This window comes from Chrysemys picta, chromosome 16 (genome assembly GCF_011386835.1).
Source record: "Chrysemys picta bellii isolate R12L10 chromosome 16, ASM1138683v2, whole genome shotgun sequence".
In the NCBI taxonomy this organism is placed as follows: domain Eukaryota; kingdom Metazoa; phylum Chordata; order Testudines; family Emydidae; genus Chrysemys; species Chrysemys picta.
The window spans coordinates 28183857-28204607 of record NC_088806.1 but is presented as its reverse complement, the minus strand read 5'-3'; the positions used below and the strand labels follow the sequence as shown (position 1 = coordinate 28204607).

Genomic DNA, 20751 nt, shown 5'->3' with positions numbered 1-20751 from the left:
TGCCTCCCTGGAGTCTTTGCAGTTCTTAAACCAAGGGCTCTGGAAGGCAGATGACTCTGCATCATGGGCATGATTTTGAAGCAGCGGCAGAGTGATGGCTCCCTGAAATTAGAATGAAGCTGGTCCCACATATTCTTGGGGTGGGAAGGGGAACAATAAATCAAATGATCCAACGTGATAATCTCATTCTTGACTGCAAGTGGACACGGGTGAATACCTAGGAGCTAGCACAGAACAGGATGTATAATATAATGAAAATCCATTGCGACACCGCTGCAGTCATCAAATGAGGTCTAGGCTATCCAAGCTGAGTGACCTCCATAGAATCATAGATTAGGGTTGGAAGGGACCTCAGGAGATCATCTAGTCCAAGCCCCTGCTCAAAGTAGGACCAATTCCCAACTAAATCATCCCAGCCAGGGCTTTGTCAAGCCGGGCCTTAAAAACCTCTAAGGATGGAGATTCCACCACCTCCCTAGGTAACGCATTCCAGTGCTTCACCACCCTCCTAGTGAAATAGTGTTTCCTAATATCCAACCTAGACCTTCCCCACTGCAACTTGAGACCATTGCTCCTTGTTCTGTCATCTGCCACCACTGAGAACAGCCTAGCTCCATCCTCTTTGGAACCCCCCTTCAGGTAGTTGAAAGCTGCTATCAAATCCCCCCTCACTCTTCTCTTCTGCAGACTAAACAAGCCCAGTTCTCTCAGCCTCTCTTTGTAAGTCATGTGCTCCAGCCCCCTAATAATTTTCATTGCCCTCCGCTGGACTCTCTCCAATTTGTCCATATCTTTAAAGTGTTTGACCCCCCCCCCCATCGATTACGCTCTACAGGATCCTTCAGTGGTATTTCCTCCCACATGTCTGCATTCTGATGCTATGTGGCTGCTAGCGAGATACTGCTTACATAATAGGGAGTTTTTTCGTAATAAAAAAACACTGTACGCCATTCACTACATGGCCACATCTAGGTCCTCATGGCTCTTCACTGGATGCCTGACTCATCAGTTCCTATGTAGAATGCGTTCATGCCTGTCAGGCTATTTCCCTAGTAACCCTGGGGTTAGCTGGAATTCATGCTGTAGTGTAACACCCAGGAAGAGGAACTCATCGGGGTGATAATAGCTGGTAAAATATGAATACAAGAGTTTTCTTCAGCACAAATTGTCGCACCCTGAGCTGGGTTTGTGGGGGAAATGGCTCTCCACAGATGGAAAGCAGATTGTTACGACTCATTCTGAGATTATTTTGTTTTAAATGGGAGCCTAAAACCAGGCTCCGAATTACATCTTTAGGCACTTAAATTAAGCAGCCTGATTTTCAGATGGCTCCCACTAAAATCAATGTGGGATTTTCAAAACCCCCGAGGTGAGTTACGAGCACAAGGTCCAAGTCAAGGAGCCTTATGCTTATCAATCATATCGGTGAAAATTGGAAATTCCAGCCAGCAGGGACTGCTGGGGACTTGGAACTTTGGAAAATCTGCCCACTGATTCAGGTGCCTAAATATGGTCTTTCAGGCCTCCATTTTTAAAATCCCGACCGGTGGCTTCATTGTATGTTGCATGTCTTTCCTCACACGCAGTTTTAATTCACTATTAAATCAAAATGACCAGTGAAATAAGTCAATATTGCTGCAGGCTGGGACGCAATCCAGACGTACAAAGTGCAAGGAGCCTGGGAAGTAGTCGTCGTTTCACAAGCTGCCTTGTCACTGAGTCTGGCTGCAGCTGTGAGGGACTGTTTTCCTCTGGGTCATTGCCAGGACACTGTTTGGCCGCATCACCTGCAGTGAACATGGAACCAATCAAAATATCTCCATCAAAACAACCATCGTGCTGCCAACCTTTGCGATCTATAGGGTAACGGCCTCCCTGCAGGTTGCAGTGTGAAATATCAAAGCAAACTTTAAGGAAGCAAACAGAGGAGAAAGGGATATTCTGATGCATTAATAAGCAGAGTCAGATCAGACTCTTGCCTATTGTATTTCTCTTTGTGCACAATTTGTGCACCCAGGTACGAATACAAATCAGAGTTCTAATCCCTCTGACCCCCGTGTCCCTGGAGATCAAATCTGGGGATTGAATTACATGTAGTTAGCTGCATCTAATGCATGAGTAGAAACACTTTTGGCAAGGTAAATTATAGCACGATTGCCATAGGAAACACGGTCGGCAAAGGACTCCCAGTTGCTGCTCATTGGAGCTGTTCTGAGAAATGAGATGTAGAAGAGCAGAGTTAACTTTACCCATAGGAAAGCAAATGGGAAGATTCTGCGTGACAGGGCTGCATTCTCCATCATTAACAGACACAGCGAATTACAGACCCCACACCTGGGAAATGCTGGTTTGTGACTCAGGATGCTGTTTAAAACATACACCTAGCCAGGTATGGGCATGGTTGGTGAACTGGCTCACGACCTTTCCAGCTCACTCTAAAGCCAAACCTATCATGAGCATTTCCATGTTAAATGTCTTGGGGACAGAATTAGGGGCTGAAAAGAACCAACCTTAAAACTATTCTCCTCTGTGACTGGGCTTGAGTGTTTTACCAAGCGGTCTATGAGGTGGAAGAAGAGCCTCCAGCAAAGGTGAGAAATTGGAACAACAGCTGGTCTTGGGAGAGTCCATCCCACAAGTATCACCTCTCACATGGTACAGATCCAAATCCTTCTCCGCTAATGAACATACTGGATCAGACCAAAGTTCCATCTAGCCCAGTATCTGACCTTCTGACAGTGGCAAAGGCCAGGTACTTCAGAGGGAATGAACAGAACAGGGAATCATCGAGTGATCCATTTACTCAGTCTCCACTCCACTATCAAGATGATACCTCTTTTAACCGGAACTCACAGTCCCTATTGTCACCACTGTGCTAGTAACAACAGAGGTTGGTGCCTGAACCCCTTGAAGGATCAAATATTAAGCACTAGGAAGGATCTCATGGGCCTATGTTTGGACACACGACGCACCGGGCAACAAAAAGTTTAGACTTAAGAAGTGGGCGCTTTTTTTTTTTTTTTTTTGTAATTTTTATTTGAACACAAGTATTCTGACAGAATGCAAAGTCAAAATTCTCCGTTAGTATCAGTATTTACACCGGTGAGAATGGAAATAAAGGTGGTATCAATGTTTCACTTGGTAAAAAGTTTTTTGTTTTTTTTATAACAAGATAGAAGGCCCCCAAAAGTAGGGAATGCTGGGTAGGGATGTCAATGGAGGGTCTGAGAACCACTATCAAAACAGCCTATTGCGAAAACCTGGGGTCCGAAGGCTCCATATAAAAGTGTGAAAATAAAACTCCAGTCTAAAAGCTGAACAATTGGATGTGCTGTTGTCTTGGTATTGTATGTATGGTGCAACATGAAATGCAATCACTCCACTACCAGAAGTTGATCAGTCTCGGTGGCTATATAAATATATATGTATGGCAACAACACATATATAAATATATACAATGTAAACGGTGTCAGGTTGGTCCCTCTTCAAAGATTTAAAAAAATAATGAAAACTAAACTATTTTAGTTCAGAAAAGTGGAATATTTCTAAATTAAAATGACATTCTCTGGTTATGGAGAAGTATAAAAATGCTTTTAAGAGTTCATACGCAAGTACTGATGGTTGAGAAATCTCAGATCAGTTTTGAAAAAGGGCAGAATGGATTTGACAACTAGTCCAGTAAACACAGCATTTGCTGATATCTAGAAATGATGTCCACTTCATGAGTCTCAATTCAAAGCCCACGGAAGTCAACGGGAGTCTTTCTTATTGACTTGGATGGGCTTTGGATCCGGCTCTGAATTGGTTTCCTATTCGAGACAAATGCCAATTTAGGTATCCATATCACAAGTCCAAGTACTTATCAAACAGACCTTGACCAGTGTCAATGGATTTGTATCTAATCATTAGGATTGTGCAGTATTTGCCTCATAACAGCTGCTCAGCTCTCAAGGGGTAATAACTTATGAGGTATAGAATATAGTTGGCAAAGCAAGTCAAAGCCATCAACAACTTCACACGAATGATTAACAGATTCTCTTGGTAATCATTATGAACTGAGGTACACACTCTCTCTTCCAACTCATCAATTCCCCCATGGCTATGTGGACTCTTCCTCTCTAGAAGCCACGGTGGCCTTTCATGCCACATTTGATCAATCCATCTCTTAAAAAAATGTTTTCTTAGGGACCATGGGCCAAATCTTCCCCCCAGTTACACCCATGCTGCTCCGATGGGGATAAGCAAGGGTCAGATTTGGTCCAGGATGTTTAATCAAACATCCATCCATCCTAGTGGCATGTTAAGGATGGGCGTTGTGTGAGTGTGCATGTGCATGTGTACAGAGATACACACACACGGATAGCCTCCATTTCCATCCCCAGGAGCTGAGAAAAAAAAATGCAAAAAAACCCCCACATTTAGCAAATGACAAGACCATTATTTTTCACAGTTTGAAATTATAATCTAGCGATGCCACTGTTAAAGACTGCGTCATTATAAGAGTACACTGAAGAGAGTGGTTCAATGTAGCTGAGCCAAACTGCAGTCTCCCCACCCAAAATCTTCTTTCATTTCTTCATTACCATAGCACAAAGGAACGTATGCTATACTCAGCTTGGTTTGTTTCTCGTTTAAAGGCTTCTGTTCCTTATAAGACTTATTCTCTTTATTTATTTTCCTGAATAATTTTTTTTATCTGAACTATCCGCTACACCTTCCACATCCAAACTATGTTGAAGTTTTTTTTTTTTATTTTCATTATTTCAATACTATGACAAAAACCACGTTTCACACTAAAATACTCACGCGCCCACAGTGCACAAGCTGGCAGATCTAAAGTAGAATGGAAAACAAAACAAAAAATTAAAAACAAAATAAAAACCAAAAAAAGGGGGAAAATTTCTATACAAAGGCTGGTCTTCCCCCAACCACCCTCTCTGCCTCCTCTGCCCCACCCCTCATTTGCTCTTTTTCTCACCCAAAATTTGCAGTTTTTTTACGATTCCAAATAGCAGTTGTCACTGATGCTGCCGTAAGAGCAAAGTTCACCCCTGTGCAAAGCTTATGCACCACATCAGCCTCATTTTGAACACTACAGCTATGATCCAAAGGCCAATGAAGTCAATGGTACTCTGTCCATCAGTGTCAAGAGGCTTCGGATAAGGTCTTTGAGGCCCTGATCCGGTAAAGCATGAGTGGACTACTCAGTGAGCATCAAATCACGCAGTTAAATCTTTACAGGATCAGACCATAAATGTGGTGCATACACCTTGTGTTGGTGAATTTCACCCCAGTGAATGAAAGGACTTTTTAGTGTTTCCACTCCCCAAAAGAAGATACTAGTTTCCTGAAGTGCACAAGCTCTTTCCTTTTAAATCCTAGGGTAAAAGAAAATAGTATTTATTTACCTTTTTTTTTTTTTCTAAAAATGGGGAACTGGTTTATTCAAACATCTATTCACCGAGACTAGACCAGCCCTGACTGTACAAACTCCCTTTTGCTTCTCAGAGCTGAGGGAGGATTCCTGGAAGGAATAGGGGAGAATGTCTAAGAAAAGCAGAGAACATATTTCTCTTATGCAGCTGGTCCCTGGCCCAGCAAAGGACTTAAGTGCATGCTTAACTTTAAGCATACCAGTATTTCCATTAACTAGGCCCATGCTTAACGTTAATGCACTTAAATGCATTGCTAGACACAGACCTTGGTTGGTGACAAGTTGTCCACCCACCAAAAGTAAAACGAATGGTGTTACTTTTCTTACTCCAGTAAGAAATAATAATTATAATAATAATAATAATTAAAAAAGATAAAGGGGAAACAACTATTGTAAACATCCATATTTTAAAATGTCTCCCTTTGCAAAGCAAGCATGCTAGTAAATCTAATATCTATAGACTGTATTTACTTAAAAAAAAGGCAGCTATTTTACACGTACATTTAAACACAACAAAAGTAAAAAAAAACATTTGTCGATTGTAAACACTGGAAAAAACAAAAGTTGGCAAAAAGATTTAAAATAAAATTTAAAAAAAATGTAGAAGTCTGAATACTGCAAATTGAAATATATTCCCGAAGCTGCAATTTTGGCATTCTTCCTAAAAATAATAATAATAATAATAATACCCCCCCAAATAACTGTCTAAGCTGGAGATTGGATTCAGTCACAAAGGGCGAGAGATACTTTGCCTACTGAACAAATATAAAGTGAACAGAAACGTTAACTTATTTACGAGGCTTTACATATTTCAAACTCGACTGAAAAGTATAAAAATAAATTGTGGACTTTGTTCATTCAGTACTGGCTGTACCTGATGGTACAACTGTTTACTCTGCTAGGCTAACCGAAGAAAAGTCAGGGTTAATTTCCCACCCACCCCAATGAGCTTCCTAACCATTTTGCAACTGATGTTTGTGACCTTGTTTGTTTGAATACATGCAGGGCTCATTGAGCCCTGATCTGGTTGCGGGATCAACCTTTTTTTAAAAAACTTATTTTATTTTTCCTTAAAAGCAAGTGCACAACAAATAGAACCTTCCTACAAACCTACAAAGAAAAAAAAAAAAAGAGATCCTCATTTATGCATTTTTTCACTTTGTCTGTTTTTCTTTTAAAGGCAAAAGACACTAGAGGAATGAGATGTGTGTTGTGTTTTAAATGCTCAGGTGAAGTTGTTCTGTCATTTTTTTTCTCTTCTGTTGCTGATCATGCTTTGCTCTCATTTTCATTTGTTTGTGTGGCTTCGTTGGGGACCGTCTTGACTTCTGCTGGAGGTGTCTTCGGTTCCGTTGCTTGCACCTCAGATTTTTCTTCTACAGGGGTTTTCCTGTGGAAAAGTCACCAAAACAGCACAGTTTAGAGAGAGGCCATCGGTTGGTTTATATACTTAGATGTGCTAGCATTAAGGGATCGATATACTTCTGGAACGGCTCCCAGATGTTCCATACAAAGCATCACCCCACCTTCTACAGCAGCGTGACTAGAGCTGGGGGAATATTGCAAAAGACCTTCAGTTTTGGACATACATTTGCTTGGCCTTCATTCCCATCCCTTTGGGGTTTGCTTTCCATGAATGCTCCATGGAACCAGGCTCCTGCCAGAAGCATTTGCAGGAAATGCAAACGCCGTGTGCATCTGCAATGGAAACTTGATGCTACAAATCACCCCGTCCAATCAAAGGAGAGAAACACTACCATGTGACTGGAGTGCCCAATCAAAACAGGTTGAATTTTTAATAGTGGGGGAGGTATTTTTTCTTGGAGCAAGTATTCTGAGAGTAAATCTGAGAACACCACGAAACATGGGCAGAGAGAAAAAGGGATGGAATTTATTCTCCCAGCTCTGAGACTGACATCCTCAGAAACGAGGGCTGTAATTCCCAGCTGCCCCAAGTGCAACCTCATGGTTCCAACCCCAGCAAGGGGTTCCAACCCCAGCAAGGGGACCCAACTAAGTTTGAAGTAGCCCTGTGGCTTCTCTATGTACACCAGCTACAATGGTTCTGTAGGGGCTCTTCTGCTGGGGGAGGGGAGACTGGTACAATGCATGCACCCCAGCTTCACCCTCAGCCAGCCCTGGGCGCTCACTTGGTGAGTGTCCTTCTCCAGCAGTGCAAGCTAATGTGAGTAAAGACTGATGATCTGGCCCTAACTCTGTGACACAAGAGTAAGCAGTGGGGGATTTCTGGATTTGAGCAACATCTACCTCGGCTTCCTTGGGAGCCTCAAATCCTTCCTGCTTGCAATGAGTTCACATTTTTCACGTTGAAAACTGTGACCTGGGCAGGACTGGTGCAAGGAAGTTTCGCGCCCTAGGCGAAACTTCCACCTTGTGCCACCCCCACACCCAGCTAACCCCGCCCCCCGCCTCCCTCACCAGAGGAGCCCCCCCCCGCAGCAGCTACCCCCCCGCAGCTAACCCCATCCGGGGAGCCTCCCCCACACGCGGAAGCTAACCCCACCCGGGGAGCCCGCCCCAGCTCACCTCCGCTCTGCCTCCTCCTCTAAGCACGCCGGCACCGCTCTAATTCTCGTCCCGTCCCAGGCTTGTGGCACCGATTGGAGGAGAATTAGAGCGGGGGCTGTGTGCTCAGCGGAGGAGGCAGAATGGAGGTGATCTGGGGCGGGGAGCGGTTTCCCTGTGCGCCCCACCCTGTTACTGCAGGCGGCCCTCCCCGCGCACCCCCACCCCAGCTCACCTCCACTCCACCTCCTCGCCTGAGCGGGCTTTTAGGTGCCCTCAACCACTAGGCGCCCTAGGCGGCCGCCTAGTTCGCCTAGTGGTTGCACCGGCCCTGGACCTGGCATGTATTTCTCTAACATGAGTCTAAATTCCAACAAAGCCAATGCATGCTCTCCTTTCCCCCATCCCCCAGGGAAACGGGGACAGCATGCATGTGCGGGAGAGGCCACAACACGCTATTGCCACCAGTAGAGGCTGCAAAGCAGGCTGAGCCAAGCAGGACTAGAAACCAGGTCTCCACAGACGGAAGCAATCCTCATCCGTGCTCCTGCCAGGCTGTGGGGTACATTTACAGCACACTGGGCATCTCCAGCTGAGGGGGTCTAGCTAGTGAGAAAGTTTCCTGGGTTCACTTCACCACCGCTGCTTTGTTAGCCGGAGCTGTGGACCAGCCTGGTCGTTGATACTGATGTGACGGGCTAGGGATGGGGATATCTGAAGCGTAGAGATTTCCTCTCAGAGTCTAGGATGCAGGCTGTGAAGTTGCCCAGAGGTTCCCCTCACATAGCCCTGCCGGCCAGGGACAGACTAGCCAAGCGAAGAGAATACTCTGATGCCAAAAAGGTACATTGCAGAGATGCTTTTTAGTTTCTACCTTGGATTCTGGGACTCGTGTGAAGTGGGCAGAGGGCCGGATTGGAAGGACTCTCTGCATGTGCAAGTGGGAAGAGGGGCTGCAGGTGGAAATGCCTACTCGCTGCTGGCAATGCAGCCCCTGAACTTCTTTCATGTCAATCCCAGCAGCATATGCGACAGCCTCCTAGCACTTAGGTTGCAAGCTCTTCGGGCCAGGGACTCTTTCTTCCTTGGGGGCCGGACACAACGGGGCCCTGGCCTATAGGCACTACTGCGATATAAATAAGTGAACAAGGATTCCTCTGCCACGGAGTCACTTAGCTTCGTTCACTACAGCTGTGTGGTCCAACCAGCCCAAGTGCATCTGCTGTGCTGCTGAACCTCCCAGGCTGAACATACCTGCTGCGCCGTGGGTGGCAGACGGCACATGCTGTCCTGCTGAACAGTCACGCTCCAGCGTGTTAGTGGATGGGAGCAGCACAGCAGGCATGACGGGGTGACCAGAAGCCACGAGGAGCCAGGCACCTAACTAATACTATGGAGCAGCACTTTGGCTTTGCTCTGGCAGGACCTACCTGCAGCCTGCAGAACGCTTAGGACCTGACTGAGTACCGCCCACGCCAGAGGAACGGCACTGAAATCAAGCTTTGAGGTGCCCGGCTTTGTGGGTGCGAATACACAAAGCTGTGAGCACAGGGGTATTTTTCCTGGGAAGGGGGCGGGAGAGTTCCAGCCAAAGTCCTAACTCAGCTTCGTGTCGCATCAAACCGGCGGCTCCCACTAATCTGAGCTGTTCTTCCAACACAAGAAGCCCTTTTCCCTCCGGAGGGCACCAGCCCGATGGCATTTGGGAAGGAGTGGTTGTTTCCTTCATCTGATCCCGTCTCTGACAATGTGCGGCACCCAGCCAGGCAGCCAAAAGGCTGTGCTGACCCCAGACAGTGCCAACACCCTGAGCAGGAGAGACCACCCATGCACTGCCCATCAGCGCTCCCCACGCCTCTGCTTTGCAGGCTCTCCCAGGAACCGCTGTCCAGGCTGAGCCAGTGAAGCAGCCCTATCCTCCCACCTCGCTCAATCTGCCCCCACATCACGTCCCCCACCACCCAACAAACCAGGAATGGCTAATGCTGCAGCCAAAGTTGTCTGCAACTCCCAGCAGCGGAGCGTCTCTTGCCAAACGCAAGGCACAGGGTGGTGTCCGCAGGTGGGAGGGGATCCCGTTCAGATGGAATGAGGCTGTCCCTTCATGCCTACAGGCTTAGTGGCTCTCTCTTAATCGCTTGTGGCAGCCAAGGGGAGACTGGATGGAGGGAAATTCATCACTGGCTCACCAGGATAAGACAAGGCCAAATGGGCCAGCCCCAAACAGCTGTGCTGGTCCCGCAGGCAGGCTTGCCACAGGTCTTTCTTCATAGGGAACTTGCTAATGTAGGGCCTGATCCCGAAACGTACTGATCACCCACAGTTCCCCTTTTGGCCAGGTTCTGCCTTGCACTGGAGTAAAACGGGAGTGACTCCAGTTGAGCTGCTCTGGATTTACACTGGTGAAATTGAGTTTGGTCTGTTGTCACCAGTGAACTTCAGGAGCTCACTGTTTGTCAGGATCAGGCCCCTTTTTGCCACAAGGAAGCGATCCCGAGCCCTTTCCCAACAGAATCGGGAACAGGATGGAGCTACTGGGAAGCCTAAACAATAACACGTTATTAATTCATGGCTTCATCTTTCCCTGTGGACTAGACACCTGTCTGCACTGCACCCAGGGGTCCCCTACTCCTCCTTTCACCCAGCCTCCCTAGTGCCGGGCCCTGCCGTAGTGGTTAACAGGTGAGTTAGTTTGCTAGAGAAACAATGAGGTTAGATAAGAGAACATCCAACGAGAACACAGCACGAACGCACAAGACACACAGCACACAACCCACAGAAGATTAAAGGCAGCCATACTCGGTCTTTGCCGGTGCCAGCGGTACAGAGCTGTCTACAGTGGAAGCAGCACGCTCGCGAGCTTGCCCACTAGCCACACTGGCAGGAGCAGTAGTGCCAAGCGCTGCAAAAACATCCTTTGCAAGGTCAATGTCTGGGGTCTTGAAGGTCCCTTCGTCCATTTTAAAGTCCTCGTTCTGGGAGGGGTTTGTGGTGCTGCCTGAGGCAGCCTCGCTCTTCAGGTTAGTTGGGTTCTTGGCCGTTTCTGTTGGACTCTTCACCATGCTGGGCTGTACAGCTTCCTTTTCTGGGCTTTTGGTGCTTGTCACCTCCTGCTTGGGCTCTGAAGAAGCTGGAGGGCTAGCGGGGTTTGCAGGGGCTGGGGCGGACGGCTTGCTACCAGCTGGCGCCTTTGCGGCCTCAGCCATGCTGGTGGCCGTGCTGGGGCTGAGTACCGCCCCTTGATTGGCCAGGACACTCGAAGACAAATTACTAGTGGCCGGAGTAGAAGTTGGGGTGTCGCTGAGGTCAACCAGGGGGGCGACTTTGGGGGCCGAGGAGGACAGTGGCGAGGAAGCCGAGGTGGCTGCCCCTTTGGCCGGAGTGGCCTGGCTGGGCGGCACGGAGTTTGAGTCAGGGATAGCTGTGGCTGGCAGGGCAATACTGGAAGTCAGGGTGGTGGTCTCGCTGGTCGGGCTGTTCTGAGCAGTGGCAAAGGTTTCGGTGATAGTGTCAGAATTAGTGGTGCCCGTGGTTACAGAAGGCAGCATGTCCTCCACCGTAGCTGTAGTGTCAGCTGGGTGCCTGCGAGGAGGACAGGAGTAGAAGAGAAATAGACAATGAAGCCCATAAATGAGAGGGGGGAAATGAGTGGAAAGGCAAGAGACGGCGCAGCGCAAGCAGCAGCAGCGTGGCATGCAGTTGTAATGCACACAGAGGACATAGAAGCAAGAGAAGAGGCCAGATGTGCCACTGGGAACAGGCACTAAGTGGGGAGATCAAAGAGCGACGAGGAAGAGGAGGAAGAGCAGAGAGTACATGGCATTCCAGGAGCAGCTTGCTCACATGGCGTTTTGTGCATCAAGTCTTAACCCAAACTTCACCCCAACCTATGCCCTGTAGAGAGGCTCTTCTCCCCTAACCTAGCCTCCCTCCTCAGCCTCCTCCCCAACATCCCGTGGACCCTTGCCTTCCTCCTGCTCCTGAGGCCCCAATCCTGAGAGCCAGTAACACACCTTGGCCTCACCAATGTTTCTGGTCCTGATCCAGGGCCCTGGGTCCAAGCTTCCTGCCTTAGCCCTGCCCCGGTATCTGTGCACCTCTTACTTTCATCCAGCCTCAGAGTATGAGTCCCACACACTTTGGGCCAGCACCTTCCTCCCTCTTGACTAAGTCTGTCTTTAGTTTGGTTCCAACTAGGGTCCGCATTACTTCAGGACGATGTGTGACAGCACAAACCGTGCTTTGGCAGCCATGGTGGAGCCTAGATGGCTTTACTGATGGGAGCCTTTCTGAAGCCGGAAGCTTTAATGAGGAGGGAAGGGGCGGAGGGGACGTTGCTGGACCACTGGCTTATTAATTGGGGGCAACCTCCATAAAGGTTAATCACTTCATTAAAAGTTCAACAAAGCAACCCAAGGAAAGCTCAACACATTCAACAGCAAGAGCACATCCCCAGGCCAGTTCTATTGCATAAAGCAGGGCTCCTGCTTCTCTCCTGGCCAGGCCCAAACACCCAGTTTGTCAGCAAAGCCCACAGCACCAGTTATTCTCACTTCTCACCCCAGCAGAGAACAGAGCAACACTACGGATGAGGAAGTCCAGAGACCCTATGACTCTGACAACCCAGCGAGAAAATACGAAACCCGCTGGGTCAACCCCAAACCAGAGCCAAAAAATTAACTGGACAAAGACATTATTTCTTCTTGGAAAGCTCAGATGATATCTATGTCCTGTTCCATGGAGCCCAGGAGTGTCTGTAAGACACTTTGCATCCATACACAGAGATGGTCCAATACCCAGTTAGAATGGGCCATCTTCTAGCAGGTTTAATAAACACTTAAGGATAAACTGGTCCACTCGCAGCCAGTTTAGTGGATTCAAACAAGTAGATATGGTTCAACTACTCTGCCCATTTCTGCCACACAGTACACTGGTGGCCTTCTGAAATCTCCCAACATGCACTGCTTCTGGGAGCTGAACCGGGAATGATGGAGTAGGTGCCGAGAGGCCATTGCAAGTACCACAGTTTAGAACAGTGCTAAATTGGATGCTGGGCAAATCTAGTTCATCCTGGCTAGTGTGGATGCATCAAACCATGGCTCATGCCCAAATGGTTAATTTCTCTGGTGCACACGAGACCCAGGGGTAACTCCCAAACCCTCTCTTGGCCCAATGTGCAGGCAGGGATGTCTGAACTTGTGACATGCCTCCCACCACAGCTGTAAATCTGGCACAAATCCAGAGCGCAGCTGCTCTGTCACTATCAATTCCAGGAGGCCCTTTCACTCGGGGCGAGTAGGCATCGAGGCGTTATCATGGGTGCGGCACTAACTAGCCATTGGTACAGCATCGCGCCGCCGGGAGGCAGTGTGATATGGGGCATCTGCCCCAGAGCCCTTGCAATGAGCAAGGCTGGGTGACGGTGCTCTACCATGGAAAGCACTGGGCCCCGAAGCTTTGTTCTCGTTCTTTGTAAATATTACAAAGGAAACGGTACAGAGGGAGAGTGGAGCTCCTCACTGTGACAGGGCAGGGACCCAGCCCCGAGCCTTGACCGTTCTCCTTCTCTTGCCTGGGTCGCCTACGCGAGAGACCAGAGGTTACAGTGGCAGATGGGGCCACACTGACCGCGCGCTAAAACAACCGAATGTCAACCTACTCTGGCTCCGTCAGCGGCGTGGTCTCGTTGGGCTCTGTGTGTTTGCCCCCGTCGTGGTTTGGGGTCCGCTCCTCCTCAGTCCGTACCTCCACGATGGGCTCCTTCGACTCGTCTTTTCTGAAAGGAGATTGCAAGCTTGGGTGAGTGGTTCCCAGCCTCAAACCAGCACCCTTCCCTGGGGGTGGGAGGGACAGACTGCCAGCAGCAACTGTCCACATGGTAGGGCGGGGCTGGCCTGGGAAAGCGGCTTGGCTCTCAGTCCCGACACATGCCCCCTTCCCAAACCCAAAACAAGGACCATGGCAGTGCCTAGTGTCAGTGAGTAGCTCATCCCCTCCCACCCCAGAGCCACCCTGGGATGCTAAATAGACAATGCCCTCTACCCCGACAAGGACATGGCACCTGGATATGGGACCTCCTCCACCTGAGCTTGCTGGATTCTAGGTCAGCCTGATGCTGGCTTTGGAGAAGGATGGGGCAAAAAGCAGGGGACTCCCAGAAGAAACCCCTCCCAAAGAAACAGCAGAGCAACCAAATCCCCTCCCTGCAGTAACCCCCACGCAGTGCCAGAGCAGCACAGCTGGAGCCAGCCCGAACGCCGGCTTCCCCAGAAATGCAGCCTCTTCTGTGGCTAGAATATGGTGTGGGGAGGCATCAATCTCCTGGGGGAAGGGCAGCAGCCGCAAGGCACTGCTGGAGCGTGTGGCCCCACTTGGCACCTGAGGCTACAGGCCTGGATTCGAGGGTAGAGGTGTTGTACCCGGGGGCTGTTCCACTCCAGGGAGCTCCTGGCTGATGGAAGGACAGGTCAGAGGCGAGCAGAGAGGTTACTCACGAGAAGGCAGCTTTGCCCTCCTCCATGTCTTTGCCCTTGGCCCCGGGCCCGGACTTGCCGCACAGGTTGACCGCGATGCACATCAGCAGGCCGCACTTGTTCAGGAAGTAGCAGGTGATGTCCACGGCCACCAGGAGCAGCACAAAGATGACGATGAGGATGCCCACGATGGCAGCAGTCCCTAGGCCTGACGTGGGGCTGGTGCTGGCTTTAGAGACCAAAGGAAAGGGGGAGAAGGTGATGCAGTTAAATGAAGGCAGGCTTGGTCCTGGAACTGCAGCAGTGCCGTGGGAATAGCTACGGTGGTGCCTTGGCCTCTGCAAAACTTTTCAATGGAGTGGGATGCCATAGCGGGATCCGGCCCCACCCTCTCTAGGAGCGCTGTTATTGGTGGCACCTTATCCTGGGAATAGGCTGCTCTGGCTCCCATCCTCCCATCCGGGAAGGACCGGACAGGGCAGCTCTGCTGGGCAGGCCTGCAGAATACACTGTAGGGAACTATCCTACCCAGTCCTCTGGAGCAGGAGACGGACAGGAAAAACCTACAAGGTCTCTGTCTGTGTCTACCAGCTGAGTGTTCTCCAAAGGGAGGCGGAGGGCTTTCCCCAGGGCACAGCCTGCCAGGGCTGTACAAAGAAGGGCCCCATGCCCGGGCTCTGGCTGTGTCACACTGGTCCAACCCCATGTTAAAAGAACCTGCAGGGTCTCAGCTCTCATCTGTCCTTCACTGGGGAGAGCGGGGAAGGCACAGGGCCCAGCTGACTGGCCCAGGAGACTCTACTCCCAGCAGGGTTATTACAAAGGGGCTTGTCGCCACATGGAACTCACTGCCCCCTGCACATTTCCCTGGTGCCAGACGGACACCCACACACCAAGTGTCCTTGGGAGTCCTCCCACCTGACACCCCTTCTTTCTAGCATGGACGAGGCTGATGGGAAGCTGCCGGGGGAAGCTGGATTAACACTCCCCAGAAGTGAGGGGCCCAGCTGAGGCTGTGCGGGAAACTGTGGGAGGAGCTAGACCTTTTTCACAGTGGTGCTCTCCCGCTGCCCTGCGCTAAGAGTCAGGGAGCTGGGCACATTTAGGCTCAACTACTGAAGTCGGCCCGAGAATGCCCTCAACTCATGCAAACTCTTTGGGGCATGAGAGCAATAAACTGCTCTGGGATTTTTGAAAACAAGGGTTTTTGGGAAGGAGGGGGTAGGGAGAGATGAGAGCCAAGCTCTGAGACTTCATTAGCTACTTGGCGTCCCCGGGGGCTAGCACCTGGCCTGCACTGAGGGTGGGGAGAGGTGTGTATATGAGGATGGGCAGAGAGCTTGTGGTTTTGCCTGGCATCTGGTGCTCACAATCATGAGTGTCAGATTTGTACTAATAAAACACAGAGGTGATTTTGCAAGGCTATGACTAGTGATTTACCAGAGAAATCTCCTGTACAGACAAGGGATCTATGCCTACACTCACGCACCGGATGCATGCATCTACACACACGTCCACTTGCACCTGTGCCCACACACGCGTGCTCTAGCTGCTATATATGGAAAAGAAAGCAGAGTCCAATCACTATAGTGTAAATGCTCTGGCCACACATCTGCCTCACTTGTGACTGCAGAAAGCACCTGGGAATTCTCAGTGTGGGGCCCTGCCTGGGATCAGGTACTTGGTCTCGAGAGCTTCACTAGCAGAGTGTGACGCAACTCGGGGGAGGAAATAAAAAATGCCCAGGGAGCAGCAGAGACTGACTGACCAAAGAGAGAGAGAGTTTAGCCAAAGCACATTGAAGTCAATGTGAATACTACTTCTGCCTTGGAAGGACTGGGCCCTAAAAGGGTTACATTTGCATCTCTTGGCTACGTGGTGGCTAAGAGGTCTATGATAGAGACACACAAGGTGGGTGAGGTTAATATCTTTTATTGGACCAACTTTTGTTGATGAAAGAGACAAGCTTTCGAGCTACACAGATCTCTTCTGCAGCTCTGGGAAACTAAGGCTATGTCTACATTAGCACTTTTGTTGGTAAAACTTACGTTGCTCAGGGGTGTGAAAAAACCACCCCGTGTGACATAAGTTACACCGACAGAAGTGCCGGTGTGGACAGCGCTATGTTGGTGGGACAGCTTCTCCTGCTGACATAGCTACCGCCGCTCATGGAGCCAGTTTTATGATGTCTACGGGAGAGCCCTCTCCTGTCAGTACAGCTGTAGCGCTGTAAGCTCGTTAGTGTACACATGGTAATATCAGGGAAGATTTCCTGACAGAGACATATGGGAAAGTCTCCCAAGGAAAATGATGGGGGTCCTATTGCTCGTGACATTTAAGTCGTATGATAAAGATGAAAGCCCCCGTATTGCCTTGAAAGGGACATGCCTGCATTCAAGAGGAAAACCTTGTTGATCCAGGTGGTGTTTCTGATTCTCTCTGGCTTCCCATCTCAGAGACCAGCCACAAGCTGCACAGGGGAATCATGCATCTTGGAGGGGAATGTCAGGATTCCCTTGCTTTGTTTCATTGTTGGCTGGTTTTTGTGCTGCTACTGACGCTTGCTTCTACTATTTTTAAACAGGAGAAAACAGTTTTCTATGAGCTGACTAGGGGTGTATAAACAAACAATCTACGCCACAGAGGCACACAACACAGCTCTTTGGGCAGCATCCAGTTTTCAACGCTGCTCCTAGAAATTCTTATGCATGTGCTTAACTTTCCTGACATGAGTAGTCCCTTTGAGCAGCGCCTGGGTTAGGAACACAGTTTAGCTTCTAGCACAAGGAAAATGCTTTTTATGCTGCACAAAAAACCTTTGAGAAAATCTGCTTGGTAGCGGGGATAGTATGTTTCATCTAAACGGGGCAAGGCAGCAGGTAACGGGCGTTACTTGGCACCTGGCAGTGGCTCTGGTCCAAATTTTCCAACAGCACACCTGAAAATGCCCCAGACCTAGTACACTGGTCTATGAAACTGCCAAGCTTAGAGAACTTCAAGACTCAGAAAAGGGTTGGACATTTATGTGGATAACAAGAACATTCAGGCTTACGGTAACAAAGAGCAAAACCACCCAACGAGTTTTGGTTGGCACCTAAACCTGCCTGCTTCAGGGCCTAAACCAGCCTCCGATGTCTACGCTGCCATTAGACACCTGTGGCTGGCCCAGGCCAGCTGACTCGGGCTGCAGGCTGTTTATTTACAGCGTCCTAGAGCCTGGCTCCAGCCCGAGCCTGGACATCTACCTTGCTATTAAACAGCCCCACAGCCCGAGTCAGCGGGCACGGGCCAGCCGTGGGTGTCTAAGTGCAGTGTAGACATACCCTTATTAACAGGCACCAGGAGAAAACCTTCCTTAAGGTCACATTCCATAATTGTCTGCTCTACTGCATGGATTCTTGTACCTTCCTCTGACGCATGTGGGGCTGGCCACCAGGACATGGAACTAGACCAGGGGTTGGCAACCGTTCAGAAGTGGTGTGCCAGGTCTTCATTTATTCACTCTCATTTATGGTTTCGTGAGCCAGTAACACATTTTAACCTTTTTAGAAGGTCTCTTTCTATAAGTCTATAATATATAACTAAACTAGTGTTGTATGTAAAGTAAATAAGGTTTTTAAAATATTTAAGAAGCTTCATTTAAAATTAAATTAAAATGCAGAGCCCCCGGACCAGTGGCCAGGAGCCGGGCAGTGTGAGTGCCACTGAAAATCAGCTCGCGTGCCATAGGTTGCCTACCCCTGGACTAGACAGACCCCTCTGATTTGGCCAGTCCTATGCACCGAGTTAAAACCCTCCATGCTGCATGCAGAGGGGCTGGCAGCCTGAATGGGTCTGGCAGATGGGACAAATTCTACCTCTTCCTAAACGGAATGAGGTCCCACTCACAAAACTTCGGTTTTAGTGCATCTGTTCAATTCATAAGGTCAGTGACTCTGTGCCCCACAGGTCCCTGTTGAAGTGTCTCAGGTACAAGCTCCTGCCCTGAGGAAGTGAAGGCACCAGCAGTAGCCAGTTCCAAGAGCACACGGGGTACAAAGATCAAGCAGATCATGGTAGTGTCAAAGCACCTGATCCCCCATAGCCCAGTTAGACCTTCCCACCCATGTGTGTGTGCAGTTCAATGGCTGCTTGTCTGCTACCAGCATTACCCATCTCTGTGGGCTAGTGTCCAATGAGCGTGAAGGCCGTATAGTGTACTCAGGTGCGTCAAACCCCTTCAGGGATAAATCCTGGGCTCGGTCTTCTCCTCTGGCTGTGGGAGATGGATTTATGGCGTGTCTGGTTTCCACATGTAAATTTGTCCTGGCCTATAATCCTCAGCTCTGGCAGGAGATGGCAGCAGAACAGAGTAAATACTGGAAATGGCCCACAGGGGTGAGACTGGGAGCAAAGCGCACCTCCAACTCAGACGGCTCAGCCAGGAGGGTCACAGGAAGAGAAGTGTTTCACGACCACCTATTTGCCCAGCTGACGTGATGGGTAAATGACCCATCGTTTTTCTGTGCACCTGGGAAATGCAAACAGCAACGTGGCATGGATGCACAGATACCCTCATGCCAGGAGCCTTCTGAGAGGGGAATTGGCTGGATCGAGCCACATGCAAAGACTGGCAGATTGGCACTACCAGAACTGTACTGAGCATGACACAGTGCCACCCCGTACACAGCTCATCATAATTCTGACTTCCCTTTCACAAACATTTCCTACCTGGCTGTTCCTCCCTATTATGGGGAGGCCCTGAATTCTCAGAACTGAAAGCCCTCTAAGCACTTGCTTTGTCAGACACTGCCCCGGGCAGGAAGCAGCGGGGGCAGTCTCGTACTCTGGCAATTTGGCATAATCATCTGCAGATCAATGTGACCCATCCCAACAGCAGGTAGGGGGTCCTGAATACTCCAGAAGGGCAGGGTCATGGGGACACTTGGGACTGTCTGGTTCTATTCCTGGAAGCCGAACTATGCTGCCGTAGACTGACATGTGCCACAAGGCCCTCTCCTTCCCCTTTGCTAACCCAATAACCCGTGTCTTATCCGTGGCCCTTGACTCCCGCCATAGCCAGAAGGTGTTTTTTGCCTACCCAGTTATAAAACAATGAATGCAGGACAGTAACGGGGGCAATTAGCATGTCCAAGTCCCAAGGCCACCTGGAGTACAGAGGCGGCATGGTCCAGTCGTTAAGGTGTTGGTCAGAGACCTGGGTTCAGACCCCGTGTGATCTTGGCCAATTACTTAGCCTGTTTGTGCCTCAGTTCCTCTCCTGAAAAACAGGGATAACAGCACTGACCTAGCCCAGGGTGTTGAGAGGATAAATACATTACAAGATTATGAGGTGCTCCCATACAGCTGAAATCCACTGGACATAGCCCTTGAGTACTGGCTGGTCCCCCTAACTGCTCCCGAAGTGCCGTATGTACTGCTGGCAGTGGGGTGGAATGGACGCCTAGTTAGTTCCATCAGGGAGCTGAATCCCACGTGGCCAAGGTGAGCAGCAGCAAGCGCCATCTTTACACAGCCAGAGCGGAGCGATTCCTCCCGGCATCTCGGCACCGGCCTGCGCACACAATGCATTTTAAAGCAAGCGACTTGCTCTCCGTCTTTTATCCAGGATTATTCTTCCTGAGCCACTGAACAGCAACCGCAGCATTGGGCACCGGCGCAGGATTCGTCAGACCCACCCGAGAGCAGCAATTTAATACTCCTGTCAACTGCTTCCCCGATGTCAGCCCGTGCGCTCGGCCCAGCCGCACACCGACGGACCGTGCAGCCGAGCTGGTAGCTGACGTTTGTGTGGAGCTGGCTGGAGCACTCTCCGGCTTCCTTGTGGTTAGTTTTTTAAAAGTCAGGATGCGATTCTATTGCTTTCTAATTATTTTCTTATTGCTGGTGAAAGGTGTTGGATGGGCAAGCCTGAAGACTCTCATCCTCTAGCCACAGTATAAGCTCAGCAGGGCATGCTCCACACGTGTTTTTGGGCCAAGGCAGCTTCGCCTTGCCATGTAGAAGGACCAATGCTAAGCCTGAGAGATGGTGAGCACAGTTTGTCCCCACTCCCCACACACATTTTATTATTTGGGGATGGGTGGAGAGCACGTCCCCAGCACACCCAGAGAAATCTTGATCCCTCTTGCAATGCCGACAGGCGTGAGAGCCAGGAGTCCACCAAGACAGGTCTTTCTCTCTACAAGCTGCTCTCAGGGCCAGAAGCTGATGCTTGGAGGAGGAGGCCATTAAATACTCTGCAGAATGTTTGTGCTAGAGAGAGCCGCACACTGCCAGCACCGTGCATCAAGCTGCATAATTAAACACATTCATCAC

General features: G+C 49.7%; 1 protein-coding gene across 12 annotated transcripts in view; it reads right to left on the bottom strand.

Moving 5' to 3' along the window:
- Nucleotides 1-5364: 5364 nt before the first annotated feature.
- The window catches only part of NCAM1 (neural cell adhesion molecule 1), a 245299-nt gene continuing 229912 nt past the window's right edge, over nucleotides 5365-20751 (bottom strand). For 6 of the 12 annotated variants that reach the window (XM_005291361.5, XM_065570601.1, XM_065570602.1 and 3 more), the window contains 4 exons: nucleotides 14455-14662; nucleotides 13620-13736; nucleotides 10760-11542; nucleotides 5365-6824 (listed from right to left, as the gene is read on the bottom strand). In XM_005291361.5, the coding sequence (XP_005291418.2) occupies nucleotides 6704-6824; nucleotides 10760-11542; nucleotides 13620-13736; nucleotides 14455-14662 (1229 nt within the window). In that variant the 3' untranslated portion in view covers nucleotides 5365-6703. The remainder of the gene's footprint in view (nucleotides 6825-10759; nucleotides 11543-13619; nucleotides 13737-14454; nucleotides 14663-20751) is intronic. The other 6 variants (XM_024109043.3, XM_065570604.1, XM_024109045.3 and 3 more) reach the window with 1 other exon arrangement.